The 24,036-nt window shown below is 48.1% G+C and overlaps 1 protein-coding gene across 1 annotated transcript in view; it reads right to left on the bottom strand.

Annotated features, from left to right (window-relative positions):
* Positions 1–12,307: 12,307 nt before the first annotated feature.
* Positions 12,308–24,036, bottom strand: part of LOC140394107 (cytochrome P450 3A21-like) — a 164,696-nt gene continuing 152,967 nt past the window's right edge. Inside the window, exon 13 of the mRNA XM_072480955.1 lies at positions 12,308–13,023. Within this exon, the coding sequence (XP_072337056.1) occupies positions 12,928–13,023 (96 nt within the window). The 3' untranslated portion in view covers positions 12,308–12,927. The remainder of the gene's footprint in view (positions 13,024–24,036) is intronic.

The raw sequence follows: 24,036 nt of genomic DNA, 5'->3' as shown, positions 1-24,036 counted from the left end.
CCGGGTGCTGAAAACAAGGGTGGTGATGAGTTCAGAGGTGGCTATTTTCGGGGTTTCGGAAGACCCGGGAGTCCAGGGGGAGAAAGAGGCTGATGTTCTGGCCTTTGCTTCCCTGATAGCCCGGCGGCGAATACTGCTGGCATGGAGGGACTCAAAACCCCCGAAGACCGAACTATGGCTTTCGGACATGCCAAGTTTTCTGGGTATTGAAAAAAATCAAGTTCGCCCTGATTTTTGGGGTTATTGGGGTTCGCCCGAAGCTGGCAACCATTCATCGACTTCTTCGCAGGAGAGTGAACGTCAGCAGGGGGGGAGAGGGAGGGGGGAGGTTAGAGTAGGGTAGGAGGGATAAATAGGTGGGTAGTGTCTGTGGGAGAGGAGCGGGTATGTGCATTCTGGTTTGGTTGAAGTGTTGGTTTTTCGTTGATGTTTGCATATTTCTGTAATCTGTAACTGTTTACAATGCCAAAAAAATACCTCAAGAAAATTGTTTGTTAAAAAAAAAAAGTTGCACAACATGTGATGAAACGGGTAGCAGATAAGAAATCCAAAGTTCGTAGTTTTGCCTGTGGAGATAAAGTTTTAGTATTGTTACCAGTGGTAGGTGAACCTTTAAAAGCAAGGTTTTGTGGACCTTATCAGATTGGAAGGAAATTAAGTGAGGTGAATTATGTGGTAAAAACACCAGATAGAAGGAAGACTCACTGAGTGTGTCATGTGAATATGCTTAAAAGGTACTTTGAAAGGGAAGGAGAGCAAAAGGAGGATGTTTTAATGATTCTAACTCAAAGTGACGAACCAAATCCAGATGACTGTGAATTTGACATTTCTCAAATTAAATTGGAAAATGAGGATGTTCTTAAAATTGTTGAGTTACCTTCCAGAGGAAAGATGGACTGACCTGAAAGAGTTATTGATGTCACATGAGCAAGTTTGTGGAGATAAGTTGGGAAGCACTAAAATGGCTATACATGATGTAGATGTGGGAAATGCTGTTCCAATTAAACAACATCCATATAGACTTAACCCTTTAAAATTGTCACAGGTTAACAAAGAGATTGAAAGTATGTTTTAAAATGGCATAATTGAAGTGGGTTGCAGCCAATGGAGCCCACCCAGAGTGATGGTACCAAAACCGGACGGTGCCCAACAGTTGTGTGTGGACTATTGAAAGGTTAATGCAGTTACAAGAACGGACTCTTATCCTATCCCACGTTTGGAGGATTGCATTGAGAAAGTGGGACAATCAGCTTCTATTTCCAAATTGGATTGACTCAAAGGTTACTGGCAGATACCGTTATCCAAAAGGGCGAAGGAGATTTCAGCTTTTGTGACTCCAGATGGTATATACCAATTCAAAGTTATGCCATTTGGCATGAAAAACACACCAGCCACATTTCAACGGTTAACTAACAAAGTCGTTTCAGGATTACCCAATTGTGCGGCATACATCGACGATCTGGTAATTTTTGGCCAGACATGGACTGAACATTTGAAGCATTTGGTAGAGTTATTCGATCGACTTCAGGAGGCAGGTTTGGTGATAAACCCAGCCAGAAGTGACTTTGGAAAAGCCCAAGTCACTTTCCTTGGCCATACAATCGGACAGGGTCGAATGGTCACACGGGATGTGAAAACAAATGTTATTGGGGAGTTTCCGATACCCTCGATACGAAGGGAAATAATTAGATTTCTTGGCATGAGTGGCTTTAATCGAACATTTGGGCCAAATTTGTGCAGCGTGGTTGCCTCACTGATGGACTTGCTGAAGGAACGTCGAAAATTTCAGTGAACAGCGGACTTTCAACAGGCATTTGACTGCCTGAAAGCTGTGATTTAAAAAAATATATATATATTTTATTCAAGATTTTTTGGCCAAACATAACAGTACGTAGTTTTTCTTTTAAACAACAACAAAGCAATATAAATAACAGTGGCCAGTTTTAAACAAATAAATAAATAATATATAAACAGAAACCAAATGGCAACTGCCTTATCAAAAATAGTTACTCTCCAAAGATACAATCCAACAGTCCAATATACATTACCTATAACAAATACCTATACATATACAATGACATCCCTGAGAACCCGCCCGGATCCTCCCCCCCCCCCCCCCCCCCCCCCAATTTGATTGTATCAAACTTAGCCTGGCACACGAGGACGACGAGTTTACCCTATGTAGGGCATCAGCCCATAGCCCCTCTTCGATCTCTTCCCCCAACTCTTCCTCCCATTTCCCTTTCAGCTCCTCTGTCATGATCTCCCCCTCGTCCCTCATTTCCCTATATATATCCAACACCCTACCATCCCCCACCCATGTCTCTGAGATCACTCTATCTTGCACCTCCTGCGTCGGAAGCTGCGGGAATTCCCTCACCTATTGCCTCGCAAACGCCCTCAGTTGCATATACCTAAACGCATTCCCTTGGGGCAACCCATATTTTTCGGTCAGCGCTCCCAGACTCGCAAACGTCCCATCTACAAACAGATCTCTCAATTGTGTTACCCCTGCTCTTTGCCATACTCCAAATCCCCCATCCATTCTCCCCGGAACAAACCTATGGTTATTTCTTATCGGGGACCGCACCGAGGCTCCCGTTCCTCCCCTATGCCGTCTCCACTGCCCCCAAATTTTTAGTGTCGCAACCACCACTGGGCTTGTGGTGTATTTCTTCGGTGAGAACGGCAACGGTGCCGTCACCATTGCTTGTAGACTGGTCCCCTTGCAGGACGCCCTCTCCAATCTCTTCCACGCCGCTCCCTCCCCTTCTCCCATCCACTTACACACCATTGAAATATTGGCGGCCCAGTAATAATCGTTTAGGCTCGGTAGTGCCAACCCCCCCCTATCTCTACTACGCTGCAAGAACCCCCTCCTCAGTCTCGGGGTCTTCCCGGCCCACACAAAACTCATAATACTTTTTTCGATTCTCCTAAAAAAAGCCTTCGTGACCATCACCGGGAGGCACTGAAACACAAAGAGGAATCTCGGGAGGACCACCATTTTAACCGCCTGCACCCTACCTGCCAGTAACAGGGACCCCATGTCCCATCTCTTGAAATCCTCCTCCATCTGTTCCACCAATCGTGTTAAATTAAGCCGGTGTAAGGTTCCCCAATTCTTGGCTATCTGAATCCCCAAGTACCAGAAGTCTCTTGTTACCTTCTTCAGCGGTAAATCCTCTATTTCCCTGCTCTGCTCCCCCGGATGCACCACAAACAACTCACTTTTCCCCATGTTCAGTTTATACCCTGAAAAATCCCCAAACTCCCCAAGTATCCGCATTATCTCTGGCATCCCCTCCACCGGGTCCACCACATACACCAACAAATCATCCCCATACAAAGATACCCGGTGTTCTTCTCCTCCCCTAAACACTCCCCTCCACTTCCTGGAACCGCTCAGTGCTATGGCCAGGGGCTCAATCGCCAGTGCGAACAATAACGGAGACAGTGGCCACCCCTGCCTCGTCCCTCTAAAAAGCCGGAAATAATCAGACCCCCGTCCATTCGTAACCACACTCGCCATCGGTGCCCTATACAGCAACTGTACCCATCCGATATACCCATCTCCAAAGCCAAATCTCCTCAGCACCTCCCACAGATAATCCCACTCCACTCTATCAAATGCTTTCTCGGCATCCATCGCCACCACTATCTCCGCTTCCCCCTCTGGCGGGGGCATCATCATTACCCCTAGCAACCTCCGTATGTTCGTGTTCAGCTGTCTCCCCTTCACAAACCCAGTTTAGTCCTCATGAACCACCCCCGGGACACAGTCCTCTATCCTCGTCGCCATCACCTTGGCCAGAATCTTAGCATCCACGTTTAAAAGGGAGATGGGCCTATAGGACCCGCATTGCAGCGGGTCTTTTTCCTTCTTTAGGAGGAGCGATATCGTTGCCTCTGACATAGTCGGGGGCAGCTGCCCCCTTTCCCTCGCCTCATTAAAGGTTCTCGTCAGAAGCGGGGCCAGCAAGTCCATATACTTCCTATAAAATTCCACCGGGAATCCGTCTGGTCCCGGGGCCTTCCCCGCCTGCATGCTCCCAATCCCTTTCACTACCTCCTCCATCTCAATCTGTGCTCCCAGTCCCGCCCTCTCCTGCTCCTCCACCTTAGGAAATTCCAGCTGATCCAGAAAGCACATCATTCTCTCCTTCCCTTCCGGGGGCTGAGCTTTGTATAATCTTTCGTAGAATGCCTTGAACACCCCATTCACTCTCTCCGCTCCCCCTCCATCTCTCCCTCCTCATCCCTCACCCCCCCTATCTCCCTCGCTGCTCCCCTCTTCCTCAGTTGGTGGGCCAGCAACCGGCTCGCCTTCTCTCCATATTCGTACTGTACACCCTGTGCCCTCCTCCATTGTGCCTCTGCATTACCCGTAGTCAACAAGTCAAATTCTACATGTAGCCTTTGCCTTTCCCTGTACAGTCCCCCCTCCGGTGCCTCCGCATATTGTCTGTCCACCCTCAAAAGTTCTTTCAGCAACCGCTCCCTTTCCTTAACCTCCTGCTTTCCTTTATGTGCCCTGATAGATATCAGCTCCCCTCTAACCACTGCCTTCAACGCCTCCCAGACCACTCCCACCCGAACCTCCCCATTGTCATTAAGCTCCAAGTACCTTTCAATACACCCCCTCACCCTCAAACATACCCCCTCATCCGCCAATAATCCCATGTCCATTCTCCAGGGTGGGTGCTGTTCTTTTTCCTCCCCTAGCTCCAAGTCCACCCAATGTGGAGCATGATCCAAAATGGCTATAGCCGTGTACTCCGTCCCTGTCACCTTCGGGATCAATGCCCTTCCCAAAACAAAAAAGTCTATTCGCGAATAGACTTTGTGGACATAGGAGAAAAACGAAAACTCCTTACTCCTAGGTCTGCTAAATCTCCAGGGGTCTACTCCTCCCATCTGCTCCATAAAGTCCTTGAGCACCCGAGCTGCAGCCGGCCTCCTCCTGGTCCTAGACCTCGATCTGTCCAGCCCTGGGTCCAGCACCGTATTGAAGTCTCTCCCCATTACCAACTTTCCCGCCTCTAGGTCCAGGATACGTCCCAACATACGCCTCATAAAATTTGCATCATCCCAGTTCGGGGTATATACGTTCACTAGAACCACCGCCTCCCCTTGCAATCTGCCACTCACCATCACATATCTACCCCCACTATCCGCCACTATGGTCTTTGCCTCAAACAGTACCCTTTTCCCCACTAATATAGCCATCCCCCTGTTCTTTGCGTCTAACCCCGAATGAAACACCTGCCCCACCCATCCTTTGCATAGTCTGACCTGGTCTATCAGTTTCAAATGCGTCTCCTGCAACATAACCACATCTGCCTTTAATTTCTTTAGGTGTGCGAGTACCCATGCCCTTTTAATCGGCCCGTTCAGCCCTCTCACATTCCACGTGATCAGTCGGGTTGGGGGGCTCTTTACCCCCCCCCCCCCCCCTTGACGACTAGCCATCTCCTTTTTTTAAATCCAGCTCCTCACCCGATTCCCACGTAGCCGTATCTCCCCCCGACGGCGGCCTCCCGCCTCGACCACCCCACCCCGTACCAGCTCCCCCTCCTCCCCAGCAGCAGCAACCCAGTTAACCGCCCCCCCCCCCCGCTAGATCCCTTTCTAGCGTAATTGCACCCCCCATGTTGCTCCCAGAAGTCAGCAAACTCTGGCTGACCTCGGCTTCCCCCCGTGACCTCGGCCCCCACTGTGCAAGGCCCCCTCCTTCCTGCTTCCCTGTTCCCGCCGTGATTACCATAGCGCGGGAACAAAGCCCGCGTTTCCCACTTGGCCCCATCCCTAATGGCCGGCGCCCACAGTTCCTCATACCCCCCCCCCACAACATGGGGAAGAGAGAAAAGTTACAGGGTCGCAAGATTAACAACTTGAAAGATCATCCCCTCCCCCTTTTTCCCCACCTTCATCCCATGTAATCACCCCACCACTTTGTCCCAAACGATTTTTTTCTGGCCCACCTATTCCAGCTTCTCCTCCACAATAAATGTCCACGCCTCTACTGCCGTCTCAAAGTAGTGGTGCTTCCCTTGGTGTGTGATCCACAGTCTTGCCGGCTGCAACATTCCGAATTTGACCTTCCTTTTGTGAAGCACCGCCTTAGCCCGATTAAAACTTGCCCTCCTTCTCGCCACCTCCGCACTCCAATCTTGATATACGCGGATCACCGTGTTCTCCCACCTACTGCTCCGAGTTTTCTTCGCCCATCTGAGGACCATCTCTCTGTCATTATAGCGGAGAAATCTCACCACTATGGCTCGAGGTATTTCTCCAGCCCTCGGTCTTCTCGTCATAACTCGATAAGCTCCCTCCACCTCCAACGGGCCCGTCAGGGCCTCCGATCCCATTAATGAGTTAAGCATTGTGCTCACATATGCCCCGACGTCCGCCCCTTCTGCGCCTTCGGGAAGACCAAGAATCCTTAAATTCTTCCTCCTCGCATTATTCTCCAGCACCTCCAGCCTTTCCACACACCTTTTGTGTTGTGCCTCGTGCATCTCTGTCTTCACCACCAGGCCCTGTATTTCGTCTTCATTTTCAGCGGCCTTTGCCTTCACGACCCGAAGCTCCTGCTCCTGGGTCTTTTGCTCCTCCTTTAGCCATTCAATCGCCTGTAATATCGGGGCCAGCAGCTCCTTCTTCATCTCCTTTTTTAGTTCTTCCACACAGCGCCGCAGGAATTCTTGTTGGTCTGGGCCCCATACTAAACGGCCACCTTCCGACGCCATCTTGCTTTGTGCTTGCCTTCCTTGCCGCTGCTCTAGAGGATCCTCTGCAATCCGGCCGCTTTCCTCTCCTTTTTCCATCCGTATCCAGGGGGGATTCCCTTCTGGTTTACCGCACAGTGTTTTTAGCCGTTAAAATTGCCGTTGGGGCTCCTATTAAGAGCCCAAAAGTCCGTTCCACCGGGAGCTGCCGAAACGTGCGACTTAGCTGGTCATCGCCGCACCCGGAGGTCGCCCTGAAAGCTGTGATAACCAATGGTCCTGTGTTGGAGTATTGCAAGGGACTCTGTGATCAGATTGAATTAACGTATCTGACTTTAAAGAGAAATGCCGAGACGTAGAGAAATGGATGGATCGTGCAGACACCTTCTTGTCCAAAGAGACTGTCAATCGAGAAGGATTCCAGTTGGGGGAAGAAGAACTGAAATGGACTATGTTACTGTGCCTGTATGCTTGTGTTGTTTTTTTAAACAAAAATGTATATTTACTGGCTGCATTTCTTAAAGGAAAGTGAAAAGGTGATAAATGAAACCATCTTGAAGTTGATTGTTTATTTTTGTTTCTTGGGGTGAGGTGTCATGGGAATGTCACTTTAAGAAATGTTTGTCTGCTCAAGTGGCTGCAGTGATGTCAGAGTGTGGGTGGAGCTGAGCTCTGGCTTTGCTTTTTAGTTTCGCCTTGAGGAAATGCTTGGGTGTGTCATAGTCATAGAATTTACAGTGCAGAAGGAGGCCATTCGGCCCATCGAGTCTGCATCGGCTCTTTGAAAGAGCACCCTACCCAAGCCCACACCTCCACCCTATCCCCCATAACCCAGTAACCCCACCCAACACTAAGGGCAATTTTGGACACTAAGGGCAACTTAGCATGGCCAGTTCACCAAACCTGCACATCTTTGGACTGTGGGAGGAAACCGGAGCACCCGGAGGAAACCCACGCACACACGGGGAGGATGTGCAGACTCCGCACAGACAGTGACCCAAGTCGGGAATCGAACCTGGGACCCTGGAGCTGTGAAGCAATTGTGCTAACCACCATGCTACCGTGCTACCCGTGCCTGTGTTTTTTGGTTTTGTTTTAGTGTTGGAGCTGAAGCCAGCCAAAGGAGGTGTAATTTTGACCTCTCTGCAATCTAAAGGCTATCTCTAGATCATTTGGTGAATTCAGAGTGATAACTGCTTTCAGTAGAGAATTTAAACCTGATGTGCTTCTGTAAAAATTATTTTTGTCTTATGGATGTTAAAAGGAAAGTTTAAGGATTACTTAGAGTGTTATATTCTTTGGGGGGGGTGTATTTGAATTGATGGGTGCTAAGATGTTCACTGTATGTTTTAAAAAGGTTATTTCTGGATAATTAGGGCTCATTCTGGGGTCGGTGGGACATCTACAAATGGGATGGTCTACACCGGGACCAGAGGGGTACCAATATCTTGGGGGGGAAATTTGCGAATGCTCTTCGGGAGGGTTTAAACTAGTTCAGCAGGGGCTTGGGAACCTGAATTGTAGATCCAGTATACAGGAGGTTGAGAGTACTGAGGTCATGAGTAAGGTTTCAAAGTTGCAGGAGTGTACCGGCAGGCAGGAAGGTGGCTTAAAGTGTGTCTTCTTCAATGCCAGGAGCATCCGGAATAAGGTGGGTGAACTTGCGGCATGGGTTGGTACCTGGGACTTCGATGTTGTGGCCATTTCGGAGACATGGGTAGAGCAGGGACAGGAATGGTTGTTGCAGGTGCCGGGGTTTAGATATTTCAGTAAGCTCAGGGAAGGTGGTAAAAGAGGGGGAGGGGTGGCATTGTTAGTCAAGGGCAGTATTACGGTGGCAGAAAGGACATTTGATGAGGACTCGTCTACTGAGGTAGTATGGGCTGAGGTTAGAAACAGGAAAGGAGAGGTCACCCTGTTAGGGGTTTTCTATAGGCCTCCGAAAAGTTCCAGAGATGTAGAGGAAAGGATTGCAAAGATGATTCTGGATAGGAGCGAAAGCAACAGGGTAGTTGTTATGGGGGCTTTAACTTTCCAAATATTGACTGGAAACGCTATAGTTCGAGTACTTTAGATGGGTCTGTTTTTGTCCAATGTGTGCAGGAGGGTTTCCTGACACAGTATGTAGATAGGCCAACGAGAGGCGAGGCCATATTGGATTTGGTACTGGGTAATGAACCAGGACAGGTGTTAGATTTAGAGGGAGGTGAGCACTTTGGTGATAGTGACCACAATTCAATTAAGTTTACTTTAGTGATGGAAAGGGATAGGTATATACCGCAGGGCAGGAGTTATATCTAGGGGAAAGGCAATTATGATGCGATGAGGCAAGACTTAGGATGCATCGGATGGAGAGGAAAACTGCAGGGGATGGGCACAATGGAAATGTGGAGCTTGTTCAAGGAACAGCTACTGCGTGTCCTTGATAAGTATGTACCTGTCAGGCAGGGAGGAAGTGGCCGAGCAAGGGAACCGTGGTTTACTAAAGCAGTCGAAACACTTGTCAAGAGGAAGAAGGAGGCTTATGTAAAGATGAGACATGAAGGTTCAGTTAGGGCGTTCGAGAGTTACAAGTTAGCTAGGAAGGACCTAAAGATAGAGCTAAGAAGAGCCAGGAGGGGACATGAGAAGTCTTTGGCAGGTAGGATCAAGGATAACCCTAAAACTTTCTAGAGATATGTCAGGAATAAACGAATGACTAAGGTAAGAGTAGGGCCAGTCAAGGACAGTAGTGGGAAGTTGTGCTTGAAGTCCGAGGAGATAGGAGAGGTGCTAAATTAATATTTTCCATCAGTATTCACACAGGAAAAAGACAATGTTGTCGAGGAGAATACTGAGATTCAGGCTACTAGACTAGAACGGCTTGAGGTTCATAAGGAGGAGGTGTTAGCAATTCTGGAAAGTATGAAAATAAATAAGTCCCCTGGGCCGGATGGGATTTATCCTAGGATTCTCTGGGAAGCTAGGGAGGAGATTGCTGAGCCTTTGATCTTTAAGTCATCTTTGTCTACAGGAATAGTGCCAGAAGACTGGAGGATAGCAAATGTTGTCCCTTTGTTCAAGAAGGGGAGTATAGATAACCCCGGTAACTATAGACCAGTGATCCTTACTTCTGCTTTGGGCAAAATCTTGGAAAGGTTTATAAGAGATAGGATGTATAATCATCTGGAAAGGAATAATCTGATTAGAGATAGTCAACACGGTTTTGTGAAGGGTAGGTCGTGCCTCACAAACCTTATTGAGTTCTTTGAGAAGGCGACCAAACAGGTGGATAAGGGTAAAGCAGTTGATGTGGTGTATATGGATTTCAGTAAAGCGTTTGATAAGGTTCCCCATGGTAGGCTACTGCAGAAAATACGGAGGTATGGGATTCAGGGTGATTTAGCAGTTTGGATCAGAAATTGGCTAGCTGGAAGACAAAGGGTGGTGGTTGATGAGAAATGTTCAGACTGGAGTCCAGTTACTAGTGGTGTACCACAAGGATCTGTTTTGGGGCCGCTGCTGTTTGTCATTTTTATAAATGACCTGGAGGAGGGCGTAGAAGGATGGGTGAGTAAATTTGCAGATGACACTAAAGTCAGTGGAGTTGTGGACAGTGCGGAAGGGTGTTACAAGTTACAGAGGGACATAGATAAGCTGCAGCGCTGGGCTGAGAGGTGGCAAATGGAGGTTAATGCAGAAAAGTGTGAGGTGATTCATTTTGGTAGGAATAACAGTAAGACAGAGTACTGGGCTAATGGTAAGATCTTGGCAGTGTGGATGAGCAGAGAGATCTCGGTGTCCATGTACATAGATCCCTGAAAGCTGCCACCCAGGTTGAGAGGGTTGTTAAGAAGGCGTACGGTGTGTTAGCTTTTATTGGTAGAGGGATTGAGTTTCGGAGCCATGAGGTCATGTTGCAGCTGTACAAAACTCTGGTGCGGCCGCATTTGGACTATTGCGTGCAATTCTGGTCGCCGCATCATAGGAAGGATGTGGAAGCATTGGAAAGGGTGCATAGATTTACCAGAATGTTGCCTGGTATGGAGGGAAGATCTTATGAGGAAAGGCTGAGGGACTTGAGGCTGTTTTCGTTAGAGAGAAGAAGGTTAAGAAGTTACTTAATTGAGGCATACAAGATGATCAGAGGATTGGAAAGGGTGGACAGTGATAGCCTTTTTCCTCAGATGGTGATGTCTAGCACGAGGGGACATACCTTTAAATTGAGGGGAGATAAATATAAGACAGATGTCAGAGGTAGGTTCTTTACTCAGAGAGTAGTAAGGGTGTGGAATGCCCTGCCTGCAACAGTAGTGGACTCGACAACACTAAGGGCATTCAAATGGTCATTGGATAGACACATGGACGATAAGGGAATACTGTAGATGGGCTTTAGAGTGGTTTCACAGGTCGGTGCAACATCGAGGGCCGAAGAGCCTGTACTGCGCTGTAATGTTCTATGTTAACTGAATTCATAGAATAAACATTGTTTTGCTTTAAAAATTACTTTTAAATTTCTGCTGCACCACACCTGTAGAGTGGGCCGTGTGCTCCCCATATCACAATCTAGTAAAAGTCGTGGGTCAGGTGATCTCCATGATATATATCCATGGAGTTCTCTAAACCCTGGCCCATAACATTGAGTGACTAACATCAAAGCAAAACCAGAAGTATTTTACAAATAGTAAAAGGCTGCTCAAAAGAAGAATGGGTCAATTAAAGAGCAGAAAGGAAATCTGCGTGTGAAGGCAGAGTGCAGGCTGAGGTATTGAATAAGTGCATTTGTCTTCATTACTGAAGAGGATACTGCCAACAGTCAGGAAAAATCGAAATACCACGAACAATCATGGAAATCCAGTAATTTGGAATGTTTTCCGCCGGTTATATGGTTTTAAAACTACTTAAAAATCAAAACTGTGTAATGGCAGGTACAGTTTGGCTAGGCTAATGGGACTCATGCTTTTGATATGTTGGTGAGCCTGGCCAGACTACAAACAGATGTTTACCCAAGGTAAGTTGGTAACAATGGGGAATAAAACATCAAGGGTTTGCATAAAATGTCAGAGGTTCAAAAGAGGAGACAAGGTGTGAACTTTCCAATTACATTCTAAAAGAATGGACTCACAGAATGAAGGTAATTCAGTTTGACTTCTGAAGGGTTAGATTATATAGGGGAAGGTCAAAAGAGAAAATGATATATCAGAAGCCATTCAATCTATGCAAGGTTAGCTGTTTTGAGACCTCTGGTCACAGCAGGAATAGTTGTTTGAACCCCCAGCAAGCTATTTATGTGAAGAAAGCCTGTTTGAACACCTTTTTGTCCTACATCAGAACAAACCCAAATATATATTACTGCCCGGTGTGGTATCTATTACTGGATTTTGCTTATAGTGCTTTTAAAAAAAACCTACAAGGTGTTGCTTGGGGAGAATTAGCTCCGACGTTAAGGAAATAAAATGTAGTTGAGGGCAGGTGTCAAGCTTCACTGAGTGAGAAAGAGTAAGCACAAAGAAATCAGCCAGTTGTCTATAGCTCAAACTTACATTATCCAAATGGATAATTTAATTGGTTCAGACATAAATCATTGAAACAGGACATTGTATTCAAATAATTTTAATTTGATTTGAATTTTGATACGCCTGAAAAGTTGCTTAAAATTAAGTAAACAGATGCAATTTATTTAAGAAATTGTTTACAGATGCATTTTCTTAGAAAAATATCAATAGTCAAATAGTTCTGTAAACACTGGTGATTCATTAAAATATCCAAGATTTTAAAAATGCATCTTTTAAAATATTTTACTGATCTGACAGTAATATTCAGTTAATAGATTTTCCTATTGAATAATCACTATTACAATATCTTTATAAAACTATGGTGATTCCTTCTACTGATCCAGCAGTAACATTCAGACAATGTGTTTTCCTATAAAATAATCATTACAACAATAATAATCTGAATTATTGTCACAAGAAGGCTTACATTAATATGGCAAGTATAACATTTAAATGAAATATTAGTGATTCCATCAACATTCTGGCAATCTTATCAAATAGAGCAGGAACATGGGCTGCTCATCACTATCCTGGTTGCCTCCAATCCTAGATGTTTTTTCTCTGGATTTTCATTTCCCAAGTGGTGGAAGTTCCTTATTTTTATTCACTTTGAGACTGACGCAATCCCACATATTTTCACAGTGCCGCATGGAACAAGTGCTTTATTCCTTTGAAACAGCATTCACTCGTGGCACAAATTTCAAGATGACGGGCTTTTTAGGATGCATGGGTCCTTTCACATCCACTTCTAATGGAATCTGAAATAGGAAGAGCAATGGTGAGGAGACCAACAGGAAGGTATGATTGCAAAGGTGGTCATTTCTGGACTTTTCAATCCATCAGCTGACATTCTCTAATGCTCTTCCCTCCCCACATCATCCATTAAAAAAAAATTAAATGAGGAGTGCAAGAGGAGGACACGGGAACAGACAGATAGTATTCAGCACCTAGAGGTGTGCGTGAGAGGAGATTGAAAACAACACAAGAAAGCAGGGAGAAATCAGAGTGCTAGCTGAAGAGTTATGGACCTCATGAGGTGATGTTAGGATTCAAAAGTGAGAGGGCAAGTGAGAAGCAGCTTAATGGGTGAGTACAGGGTAGCGCAGTGGTTAGCACTGTTGCTTCACAGTGCTAGGGTCCCAGGTTCGTTTCTGGGTTTGAGTCACTGTCTGTGCGGTGTCTGCACGTTTGCCCCATGTCTGCGTGGGTTGCCTCCGGGTGCTCCGGATTCCTCCCACAAGTCCCAAAAGACGTGCTGTTAGGTGAATTGGACATTCTGAATTCTGCCTCAGTGTACCTGAACAGGTGCTGGAATGTGGCGACTAGGGGCTTTTCACAGGAACTTCATTGCAGTGTTAATGTAAAGCCTACTTGTGACAATAAAGATTATTGTTATTATTTATACAGTCGGCTAAGTATCTACTACTTTTATCGCTTATAGTTTAAACGGTCTATATTCTGTAGAAATTAGAACCAGGGAAGAAGGGACCCTGGAGTAATTGATATTATTTGATCTTACGTATCTTCCAAAAGGTTTACTTCAAAGAGTAAATCCTGGCAGGAGAGCCCAAAGGTATGATGTGCTCCTTCTGCTCTATGTGGGAAGCCTGGAACATTTCCAGTGCCAGGTGCAAGCATGTGTGCAGGAAATGTGTTCAGCTCACGTTAAAAGAGTTTCTTGTTTTTCGGACGTTATTTGTAATGCCTTCTGTATTGATTTGGGGCTGGTTGCAGAGCTGAGTGAGTTAAAGTTTACATTTGCACTGAAGGAGGATGGAGGTGTGTTTGTCAGATGCTGGATCTTCTGTTTGATCTTTTCTTTGTTTATCGTTTTTTTTCTAGGGCAATTGTGTTGGGACTGGTTTTTTGTTTGAGTATGTGTGTATGAGCGGGGGAGAGGGAACAATAGGTGGGAGAATGTCTGGTGCCATGGGTGGGGGTCACTAAGCTAGCTGGGTGGGCTAGCTCACGGAAGCGCAGTGGGGGGTGAGCAGATGTTATGCTTGTCGAAGGGGTCGGTTTACATTGTGCTGTTACTGGGGGGGCGGGGCAAGATGTTCTGCTGATGGGGGAGGAACTGTTGCTGAGGGACAGAAAGGAGGTCGGGGGCGGAGGCTGCCTGGGGGCAGGCCGGTGGAGACGCGGGGCGCGGGCTGGAGACTGGCCCAAGAAAGGTGATGGCTGATCAGCCAAGGGAGGGGGTGGTGAGTCCCCCAACTAGGCTGATCACCTGGAATGTAAGAGGACTAAATGGGCCGGTTAACAGGGCACGCGTGTTCGCATCTGAGGGGACTGAAGGTGGACGTGGTAATGCTACAGCAGATGCACCTTAGAGTGGCTGATCAGGTCAGATTAAGGAAGGGATGGGTCGGACAGGTTTTTCACTCGGGGCTGGACTCGAAGACTAGAGGGGTCGCGATCCTGATTAATAAGCGAGTGGTGTTTGAGGTGGGAAGAATAGTTACGGATGTGGGAGGCCGGTACATTATGGTCAGTGGGAAACTGGAGGGGGTGCAGGTGGTACTAGTAAATGTGTATGCGCCAAATTGGGATGATGTGGAGTTTATAAAGAGGATGCTGGGGAAGATCCCGGACCTAGATTCGCATAAGTAGATCATGGGAGGGTCTTCAACACAGTTATTGACCCTGGTTGACTGGTCGAGCTCAAAGACGGGCACGGTGCCAGCAATGGGAAAGGAGCTAAAGGGGTTCATGGAGCAGATGGGGGGGGACCCCATGAGATTTGGGCAGCCGAGAGTGAAGGAGTTTTCCTTCGACTCGCACGTGCATAAAGTGTACTCTCAGAGTGATCTTTTTATTTTGAACTACTGATAGGGGTGGTGGACACGGGGTATTTGGCGATCAGAATCTCAGGTCATGCCCCGCACTGGGTTGACCTACAGGTTAGCAAGGAAAGTAGCCAGCGCCGGCACTGGAGGCTGGACGTGGGACTTTTAGCTGATGAAGAGGTGTGCGGGCGGCTGAGGAAATGTATTCAGAACTACTTGGAAGTCAACGACACAGGTGAAGTTTCGGCAGCGGTGGTCTGGGAGGCATTGAAGGTGGTGGTTACAGGGGAGCTGATCTCGATACGGGCCCACAGGGAGAAGGTACACAGAGCAGAGACGGACCGACCGATGAAGGAGATATTGCAGGTTGACAGGAGGTATGCGGAGTCCCCAGAGGCAGGGCTTTTAAGGGAATGACGGAGGCTACAGGCAGAGTTTGGCTTGTTAACTACAGGGAGGGCGGTAGAGCAGCTGAGGAAGGTGAGGGGGACGATCTATAAGCATGGGGAGAAGGCCAGCAGAATGCTTGCACAGCAGCTTAGAAAGAGGGAGGCAGCCAGGGAGATATGGAAAGTAAAGCATGGGGACGGGTGCCTGGTTGGGGACTCAGTAGAGGTGACTAAGGCATTCAAGGAGTTTTACAGTAGGCTGGGTCATAACCCCCAGCGGGGCCGGATGTTGAGGCACTTCTTAGGGGGGCTGAATTTCCCGAAGGTTGGTAGAAGGGCTGGGGACCCCGATCAGGTTGGAAGAGATAGCGGAGGGTCTGAAGGCCATGCAGTCGGGGAAAGCCCCAGGGCCGGACAGGTACCCAGTGGAGTTCTATAAAGAGTTCTCTGGGATATTGGGGCCACTGTTGATGAGGACATTCAATGAGGCAAGGGAGCGTGGGGTGCTTTCCCCGATGATGTCACAGGCCTCGATCTCATTGATCCTGAAGCGGGACAAGGACCCGGAGCAGTGTGGGTCCTATAGGCCGATATCCCTATTGAATGTGGACGCCAAGATCTTGTCCTCTAGGATTGAGGATTGTGTCCCGGACGTTGTTGGGGAGGACCAGACGGGGTTTGTTAAGGGAAGGCAGTTGGTGGCCAATGTAAGAAGGTTGTTAAATGTGATCATGATGCCCCCGGAAGGTGGAGGTAGTGGTCGCAATGGACACAGAGAAGGCTTTTGATCGGGTAGAATGGGAATATCTGTGGGAGGTACTGAGACGGTTCGGATTTGGGCGGGGCTTTATTGACTGGGTCAGGTTGTTATTTCAGGCTCCTGTTGCGAGTGTACGGAAGAATAGGACAACATCGGACTATTTTAGGTTGCATTGGGGGACGAGACAGGGATGCTCCCTCTCCCCACTGTAGAGCCTGTGGCAATTGCGCTGAGAGCCTCAAGGGGCTGGCCTGGGGGTGGGGGGGGGGGGAAGAGTGGAACACAGAGTCTCGCTTAACGCAGACGAGCTGCTCCTGTATGTATCGGGCCCATTAGAGGGGATGGAAGAAATTATTAGGATTCTGGGGGAATTTGGCCGGTTTTTGGGGTATAAACTAAATATGGGGAAAAGTGAGATGTTTGCGGTCCAGGCAAGGAGGCAGGAGAGGCGACTGAGGGAACTGCCGTTTAGAGTGGTAGGGGGAAGCTTTCGGTACCTAGGCATGCAGGTGGCGCGGCAATGGGAACAGTTGCACAAACTAAATCTGGCCCGACTAGTGGACTAAATGAAGGACGATTTTCGGAGGTGGGACGCGCTTCCGTTGTCGCTAGCTGGAAGGGTGCAGACGGTGAAAATGACGGTCCTCCCGAGATTCCTGTTTGTGTTTCAGTGTCTCCCCATCTTTATTCCGCGGTCCTTTTTTAAACGGGTCAATAAGGTAATCACTGGCTTTGTATGGGCGGGCAAGACCCCGCGAGTAAAAAAGGGGATGCTTGAGCGGAGCCGGGGGGGGGGGGGGGGGGGGGGAGGGCGGGCTGGCGCTGCCGAACTTCAGTAACTATTATTGGGTGGTGAATATAGCCATGATCAGGAAGTGGGTGGTGGGGGGAGGGTCGGCATGGGAGCGTGTGGAAGCAGCTTCATGCAAGGGCACCAGCTTGGGGGGCGTTGATAACAGCGCCTCTGCCGTTCCCGCCAGCACGGTACTCCACCAACCCCGTGGTGGTGGCGGCCCTGAGGGTCTGGGGGCAATGGAGGACGCATGTGGGAGCAGAGGGAGCATCGGTCTGGTCTCCAATCTGTAATAATCACCAGTTTGCTCCGGGAAGGATGGATGGAGGGTTTTGGAGATGGCAGAGAGCAGGAATTGAGAGGATGGGGATATGTTTATTGAGAGGAGCTTTCCTAGCCTGAGGGAGCTACAGGACAGGGTAGTTTCTAGAGTGTGGGTTGGAGAAGGGAGGGTCTCTGACATTTACAAGGAACTCATAGGGTCAGAGGAGGCGCAGACTGAGGAGCTGAAGCGCAAGTGGGAAGAGGAGTTGGGAGAAGAGATAGAGGATGGTCTCTGGGTGGACGCGTTGAGTCGAGTCAACGCGTCCACAACATGTGCCAGGCTCAGCCTGATACAATTCAAGGTTGTTCACCGGACTCACATGACAGCGGCCCGGATGAGCAGGTTCTTTGGGGTAGAAGATAGGTGCGCAAGGTGTGCGGTGGGGGGGGGGCAGCGAACCATGTCCACATGTTCTGGACATGCCCAAAGCTCAGGGGATTCTGGCAGGGGTTTGCGGATGTCATGTCCACGGTGTTAAAAACAAGGGTGGCACCGAGTCCGGAGGTGGCGATTTTCGGAGTGTTGGAAGATCCGGGAATCCAGGAGGAGAAAGAGGCAGATGTTCTGGCCTTTGCTTCCCCGTTAGCCCGGAGATGGATATTATTAGCTTGGAGGGACCCAAAGCCCCCGAAGTCGGAGACCTGGCTATCTGACATGGCTAGCTTTCTGTTTGGAGAAAATTAAGTTCGCCTTGAGAGGGTCAATGTTAGGGTTCGCCCGGAGGTGGCAACCATTCGTCGACTTCTTTGCGGAAAATTAACCAGCAGCAGAAGGAGGGGGGGGGGGGGGGGGGGGGGGGGGGGCGCTGGGGGTTAGCTTAGTTTAGGGTAGGTGGTTAGTAAAGGTGGGACCTGTAAGGGATGAAGACGGCTTTTGCACTATGTTTATAAATTCATGTTCATTGTTTATTTTGTTGTTGTAAAACCATAAATATCTCAATAAAATATTTATATAAAAAAAAGGAAATGTCTTCAGCTATAGCTCCTAGAATCCTGGATTTCAGAGCTGGAGCAGTTAACAGTTGGGGCACTGTGGAGCATCTGCACAGAGGAGATATCATGTCTAGCATGTATAGAGAGGTGGTCACCCTGCTGGCTAAGATTCCACAGGCAGTGGGAATGGGTGACCACCAGGCAGAGCAAGAGGGCGAACCAAGGTGTGCAGGAATCTCCTGCCAATCCCCTGCAAAACAGTTATGCCGCTTTGGATACTGTTGGGGAATGGGCTCTCAGGGGAAAGCAGCAGCAGCTACATTTGTTGCACCACAGTTGGCTCAGCTGTACGGGAGAGGAGTTAAAATTGTGCAAATGCAATAGTTATTGGGGAATCAATTGCAAGCGGAACAGATAGGTGTTTCTGTGTTGCAAATGAGACTCCAGGATAGTACGTTGCCTCCCTGGTGTTTGAGTCAAGGATGTCTGAGTGGCTACGGTACTTTCTGTAAAGGCGAGGGTGAATAGCCAGTGGTCATGTTACACATTGGTACAAACGACATAGGTAAAAAAGGGATCAAGTCCTAAAAGCAGAACATGGGGAGTTAGGAAGAAAGTTGAAAAGTAGGACCTCAAAGGAAGCAATTTCAGAATCACTACCGTTGCCATGTGGCAGTTAGAGCAGAAATAGCAGGATATCTGGTGCAGTGGTTAGCACTGCTGCCTCACGGCACCGAGGTCCCATGTTCGATCCCGGCCCTGGGTCACTGTCTGTGTAGAGTTTGCACATTCTCCCCGTGCCTGCGTGGGTCTCACCCCCACAACCCAAAAGATGTGCAGGGTAGGGGGATTGGCCAGGACCTCACAATTAAATCTACTGGAGAGTGGCTCAGGAGAATCCATTGCATAACAAAGAAGTGGTGGTGTGAGCTCTGATGAACAACTCATACAGAAATGAATGAAAATTGAATGACAAAACAAGTGAGATTGTGAGAACCAAGCAGGCTTACCTGTCACATTAAAGGTCAGCGAAAATGGTAGGTCACGAAGATCGGCCAGCATGGGTTAGTGGATGAATTAATGGCGCAAATGGAATAAATAGGTATAATACAGCTGGGATTACAGAGACATGGCTGCAGGGTGATCAGGGATGAGTATGAACATCCAGGGGTATTCAGTATTTTGAAGGACAGACAAAAAGAAAAAGGTGGCGGAGTTGCACTGCAGGTTAAAGAGGAAAATAACAATAGCGAGGAAGGATATTAGCTCCGACGGTGTGAAATCTGTATGTTCGAGCTTGATGCACAATCAATAACCTCAGAAACGAGATTGGAGACAATTGAAGGCTTTAATATGCTAGATGTTTCCCCAGCAGCACAGGTACAGAAGAAAGCTGCTGGCGCGGCACAGGCTCTTATACCCCGCCTTGCAGGGCGGAGCTAACATGCAAGCTTATCCAATGGGAACAAGTACATTCTCCACCAATGGTATTCCGGCATTACTAGGTACCGTAATCCTCCTAACATAGACTACCACAGAGCTGAGAAACAACGAGTGGCAAAAAACATTAATGGTGGTTTGTACATAGACCCCAAAGTTGTAGTGGTGATGTTGGGAATGGCATTAAGTAGGAATTAGAGGCACATGCGATACAAGAACATCTAATTATGGGTGATCTTAATCCTAATATAGATTGGGCAAATCAAATTAGTCACAATACTGTAAAGGAGGGATTTCTGGGAGTGTGCAAGGGTTTTCTGGACCAATACATTGAGGAACCAACCGGAGAACAGGCCATCCTGGACTCGGTATCGTGTAATGAGAAAGGAATAATTGGCAGTTTTGTTGTGTGAGATCTCTTGGGGATGTGCAACCATAATATGATACAATTATTCATCAAGTATTCATCAAGATAGGGCAGCACAGTGGCGCAGTGGTTAGCATTGCTGCCTCACGGTGCCAAGGTCCCAGGTTCGATCCTGGGTCTGGGTCCGTGTGGAGTTTGCACATTCTCCACATGTTTGTGTGTTTCGCCTCCACAACGCAAAGATGTGCAGGCTAGGTGGATTGGCCACGCTAAATTGCCCCTTAATTGGAAAAAATCAATTGGGTACTCTAAATTTATATTTTAAAAAGTATTCATCAAGATGGAGGGTGATTCTGAGACTAGGGTCCTGAATCTAAATAAACGAAACTACGATGATATGAAGCGCGAGTTGGCTATGATGGATTGAGGAATGTTACTTAAATAGGTGATGGTGGATAGGCAATGGCAAACATTCAAAGAGCGCATGGGTGAAATTCAACAATTGTTCATTCCTGTTTGGCACACAAATAAAACAGGAAAGGTAAACAAACCACGGTTTACAGGGGAAATTTGAAATAGTATTTCAAAGGTCCCTCATGGTAGACTAGTACAAAAGGTGAAGTCACACGGGATCAGGGGTGAACTGGCAAGGTGGATACAGAACTGGCTAGGCCATAGAAGGCAGAGGGTAGCAATGGAGGGATGCTTTTCTAATTGGAGGGCTGTGACCAGTGGTGTTCCACAGGGATCAGTGCTGGGACCTTTGCTCTTTGTAGTATATATAAATGATTTGGAGGAAAATGTAACTGGTCTGATTAGTAAGTTTGCAGACGACACAAAGGTTGGTGGAATTGCGGATAGCGATGAGGACTGTCTGAGGATACAGCAGGATTTAGATTGTCTGGAGACTTGGGCGGAGAGATGGCAGATGGAGTTTAACCTGGACAAATGTGAGGTAATGCATTTTGGAAGGGCTAATGCAGGTAGGGAATATACAGTGAATGGTAGAACCCTCAAGAGTATTGAAAGTCAAAGAGATCTAGGAGTACAGGTCCACAGGTCATTGAAAGGGGCTACACAGGTGGAGAAGGTAGTCAAGAAGGCATACGGCATGCTTGCCTTCATTGGCCGGGGCATTGAGTATAAGAATTGGCAAGTCATGTTGCAGCTGTATAGAACCTTAGTTAGGCCACACTTGGAGTATAGTGTTCAATTCTGGTCGCCACACTACCAGAAGGATGTGGAGGCTTTAGAGAGGGTGCAGAAGAGATTTACCAGAATGTTGCCTGGTATGGAGGGCATAAGCTATGAGGAGCGATTGAATAAACTCGGTTTGTTCTCACTGGAACGAAGGAGGTTGAGGGGCGACCTGATAGAGGTATACAAAATTATGAGGGGCATAGACAGAGTGGATAGTCAGAGGCTTTTCCCCAGGGTAGAGGGGTCAATTACTAGGGGGCATAGGTTTAAGGTGAGAGGGGCAAAGTTTAGAGTAGATGTACGAGGCAAGTTTTTTACGCAGAGGGTAGTGGGTGCCTGGAACTCACTACCGGAGGAGGTAGTGGAGGCAGGGACGATAGGGACATTTAAGGGGCATCTTGACAAATATATGAATAGGATGGGAATAGAAGGATACGGACCCAGGAAGTGTAGAAGATTGTAGTTTAGTCGGGCAGTATGGTCGGCACGGGCTTGGAGGGCCGAAGGGCCTGTTCCTGTGCTGTACATTTCTTTGTTCTTTGTTCTTTGTTTGTATTAATGCAAGGAAGGGCCTTCAAGTTGACCAGCCAGAAACAGCAGACTCGAAGATTGGGAGCAGTTTAGAATTCAGCAAAGGAGGACAACGGTATTGATTAAGAAGGGGAAAATAGCGTACGAGAGTAAGTTTGCGGGGAACATAAAAACTGACTGTAAAACTTCTATAGGTATGTGAAGAGAAATATATTGGTGAAGACAAATGTAGTCCCTTACAGTCAGAAACAGTGGCATTTATAAATGGGGAACAAAGAAATGGTTGAGCAACTAAATACATACTTTGGTTTTATCTTCATAAAGGAGGACACAAATAACGTACCAGAAATATTGGAGAGCACTGGGCGGGATTCTCTGATCCTGGGGCTAAGTGTGGACGCCATCGTAAACGCGTTTCACGACGGCGTCAACAGGCCCCCAGGAGCAGCGATTCCGAGCCCCTCAGTAGGCCAGCATGGCACTGGAGCAACCCACGCCACTCCAGCTGCCGATACTGGCTTCAAATGGACTGGGGGGCATGCGCGCTGCGACCGGCGCGATTGCACACATGCACGGCGGCTTCCCTCTCCGCGCCGGCCCCGACGCAACATGGCGTAGGGCTACAGGGGCCGGCGCGAAGCAAGGGAGGCCTCCAGCCCGAGAGGCCGGCCCACCGATCGGTAGGCCCCGATCGCGGACCAGGCGACAGCGGAGGCCCCCCCCCCCCCCCTCCCCGGGGTCGGGCCCCTCCCCTCCCACCCCACCAGGCTGCCCCTGGAAAGATGCACGCGGAGGTCCCGCCGGGTAAGACCACACATGGATGGCGCCGGCGGGACTCGGATTTTTTTTGCGGCCACTCGGCCCATCCCAGGCCAATGCCGCTGATTCTCCACTCTCCGGAAAATCGCCCGGTCCGGCGTGGGCTGAGAGAATCCCGGCCACTAGGTTTAATGAGAGGGAGGAACTGAAGGTAATCAATATTAGTAGGGAAATGGTGTTGGGGAATTGTAGGCTGATAAATTCCCAGGACCTGATAATCTATATGGTAGAATACTTAAGGAAGTGGCCCTAGAAATAGTGGTGGTCATCTTCCAAGGTTCCATAGCTGCTGGAACAGTTCCTATGGATTGGAGGACAGCTAATGTAACTCCACCACTTAAAAATGGAGGTAGAGAGAAAACAGAGAATTATAGACCAGTCAGTTTGATGTCGGTAATGGGGAAATTGCTAGAGTTCATTACATAAGATTTAGGGCGGGCAGGAGTTACCAGCTGTTCATTCCAGTGGGATATTCCTGTCCCTCAACATTGGTTTCTCGGTGACAAGGGGTACATGGTGGGACCAGTAAATCCCGCTGGCGGGCCATCTCTGCCGCCTAAAAACACGTGGTGGGTGGGTCAGTAAATCCCACCCTTAAAAACAGAGCACTTGGAAAACAGTGGCAAGATTGGACAAACAGTGGCAGGATCGGACAGAGTCAGCATGGATTCATGAAAGGGACATCATCATTAACAAATCTACTGGAATTCTTCAAGGACCTAACTAGTAGAATTGGTGAGGGGGAGCCAGTGGATGTGGCTTATTTGAACTTTCAGAGGACTTTTGACAATGTCATGCATAAAAGATTAGCGTGTAAAATTAAACACATTGGATCGTGGATAGAGCGCACGGATGGATAGAATACCAGTCGGCAGACAGGAAAAAAAGAGTAGGAATAGACATGTTTTTTTCCACTGGCAGGAAGTGACTGGTGGGGTACATCAGGGATTGGTGCTAGGATCCCAGCTATCATAATGCACATTAATGATTTAGATGAGGGAAAGAAATGTAATATCTCCAAAGTTGCAGATGACCCAAAGCTGGGTGGGAGGGTGAGCTGTGAGGTGGATGCAGAGATGGTTCAATGTGATTTGGAAAAGTTGAGTGAGTGGGCAAATGCATGGACAAAGCAATATAATGTGGATACACGTGAGGTTATCCACTTTGGTAGCAAAAACAGGAAGGCAGATCATTATCTGAATGAATCTAGATTGTGACAGGGAAATGTGTAATGTGACCTGGATGTTGTTGCACACCAGTCGCTGAAAGTAAGCATACAGGGGCAGCAAGCGGAGAAGAAGTCAAATGGTGTGTTGGCTTTCATAGTGAGAGGATGAGTACAGGGGGCGGGATTCTCCGGTCGGTGACGCTGAAATCGCGTTTGGCGACTGGCCGGAGAATTCTTGTTCATGACCAAATCGGGGGC

Source organism: Scyliorhinus torazame, chromosome 17, assembly GCF_047496885.1.
Source record: "Scyliorhinus torazame isolate Kashiwa2021f chromosome 17, sScyTor2.1, whole genome shotgun sequence".
Lineage (NCBI taxonomy): Eukaryota > Metazoa > Chordata > Chondrichthyes > Carcharhiniformes > Scyliorhinidae > Scyliorhinus > Scyliorhinus torazame.
Note: the sequence above shows the minus strand (reverse complement) of the source record. Positions and strands in the feature narration are given on the sequence as shown.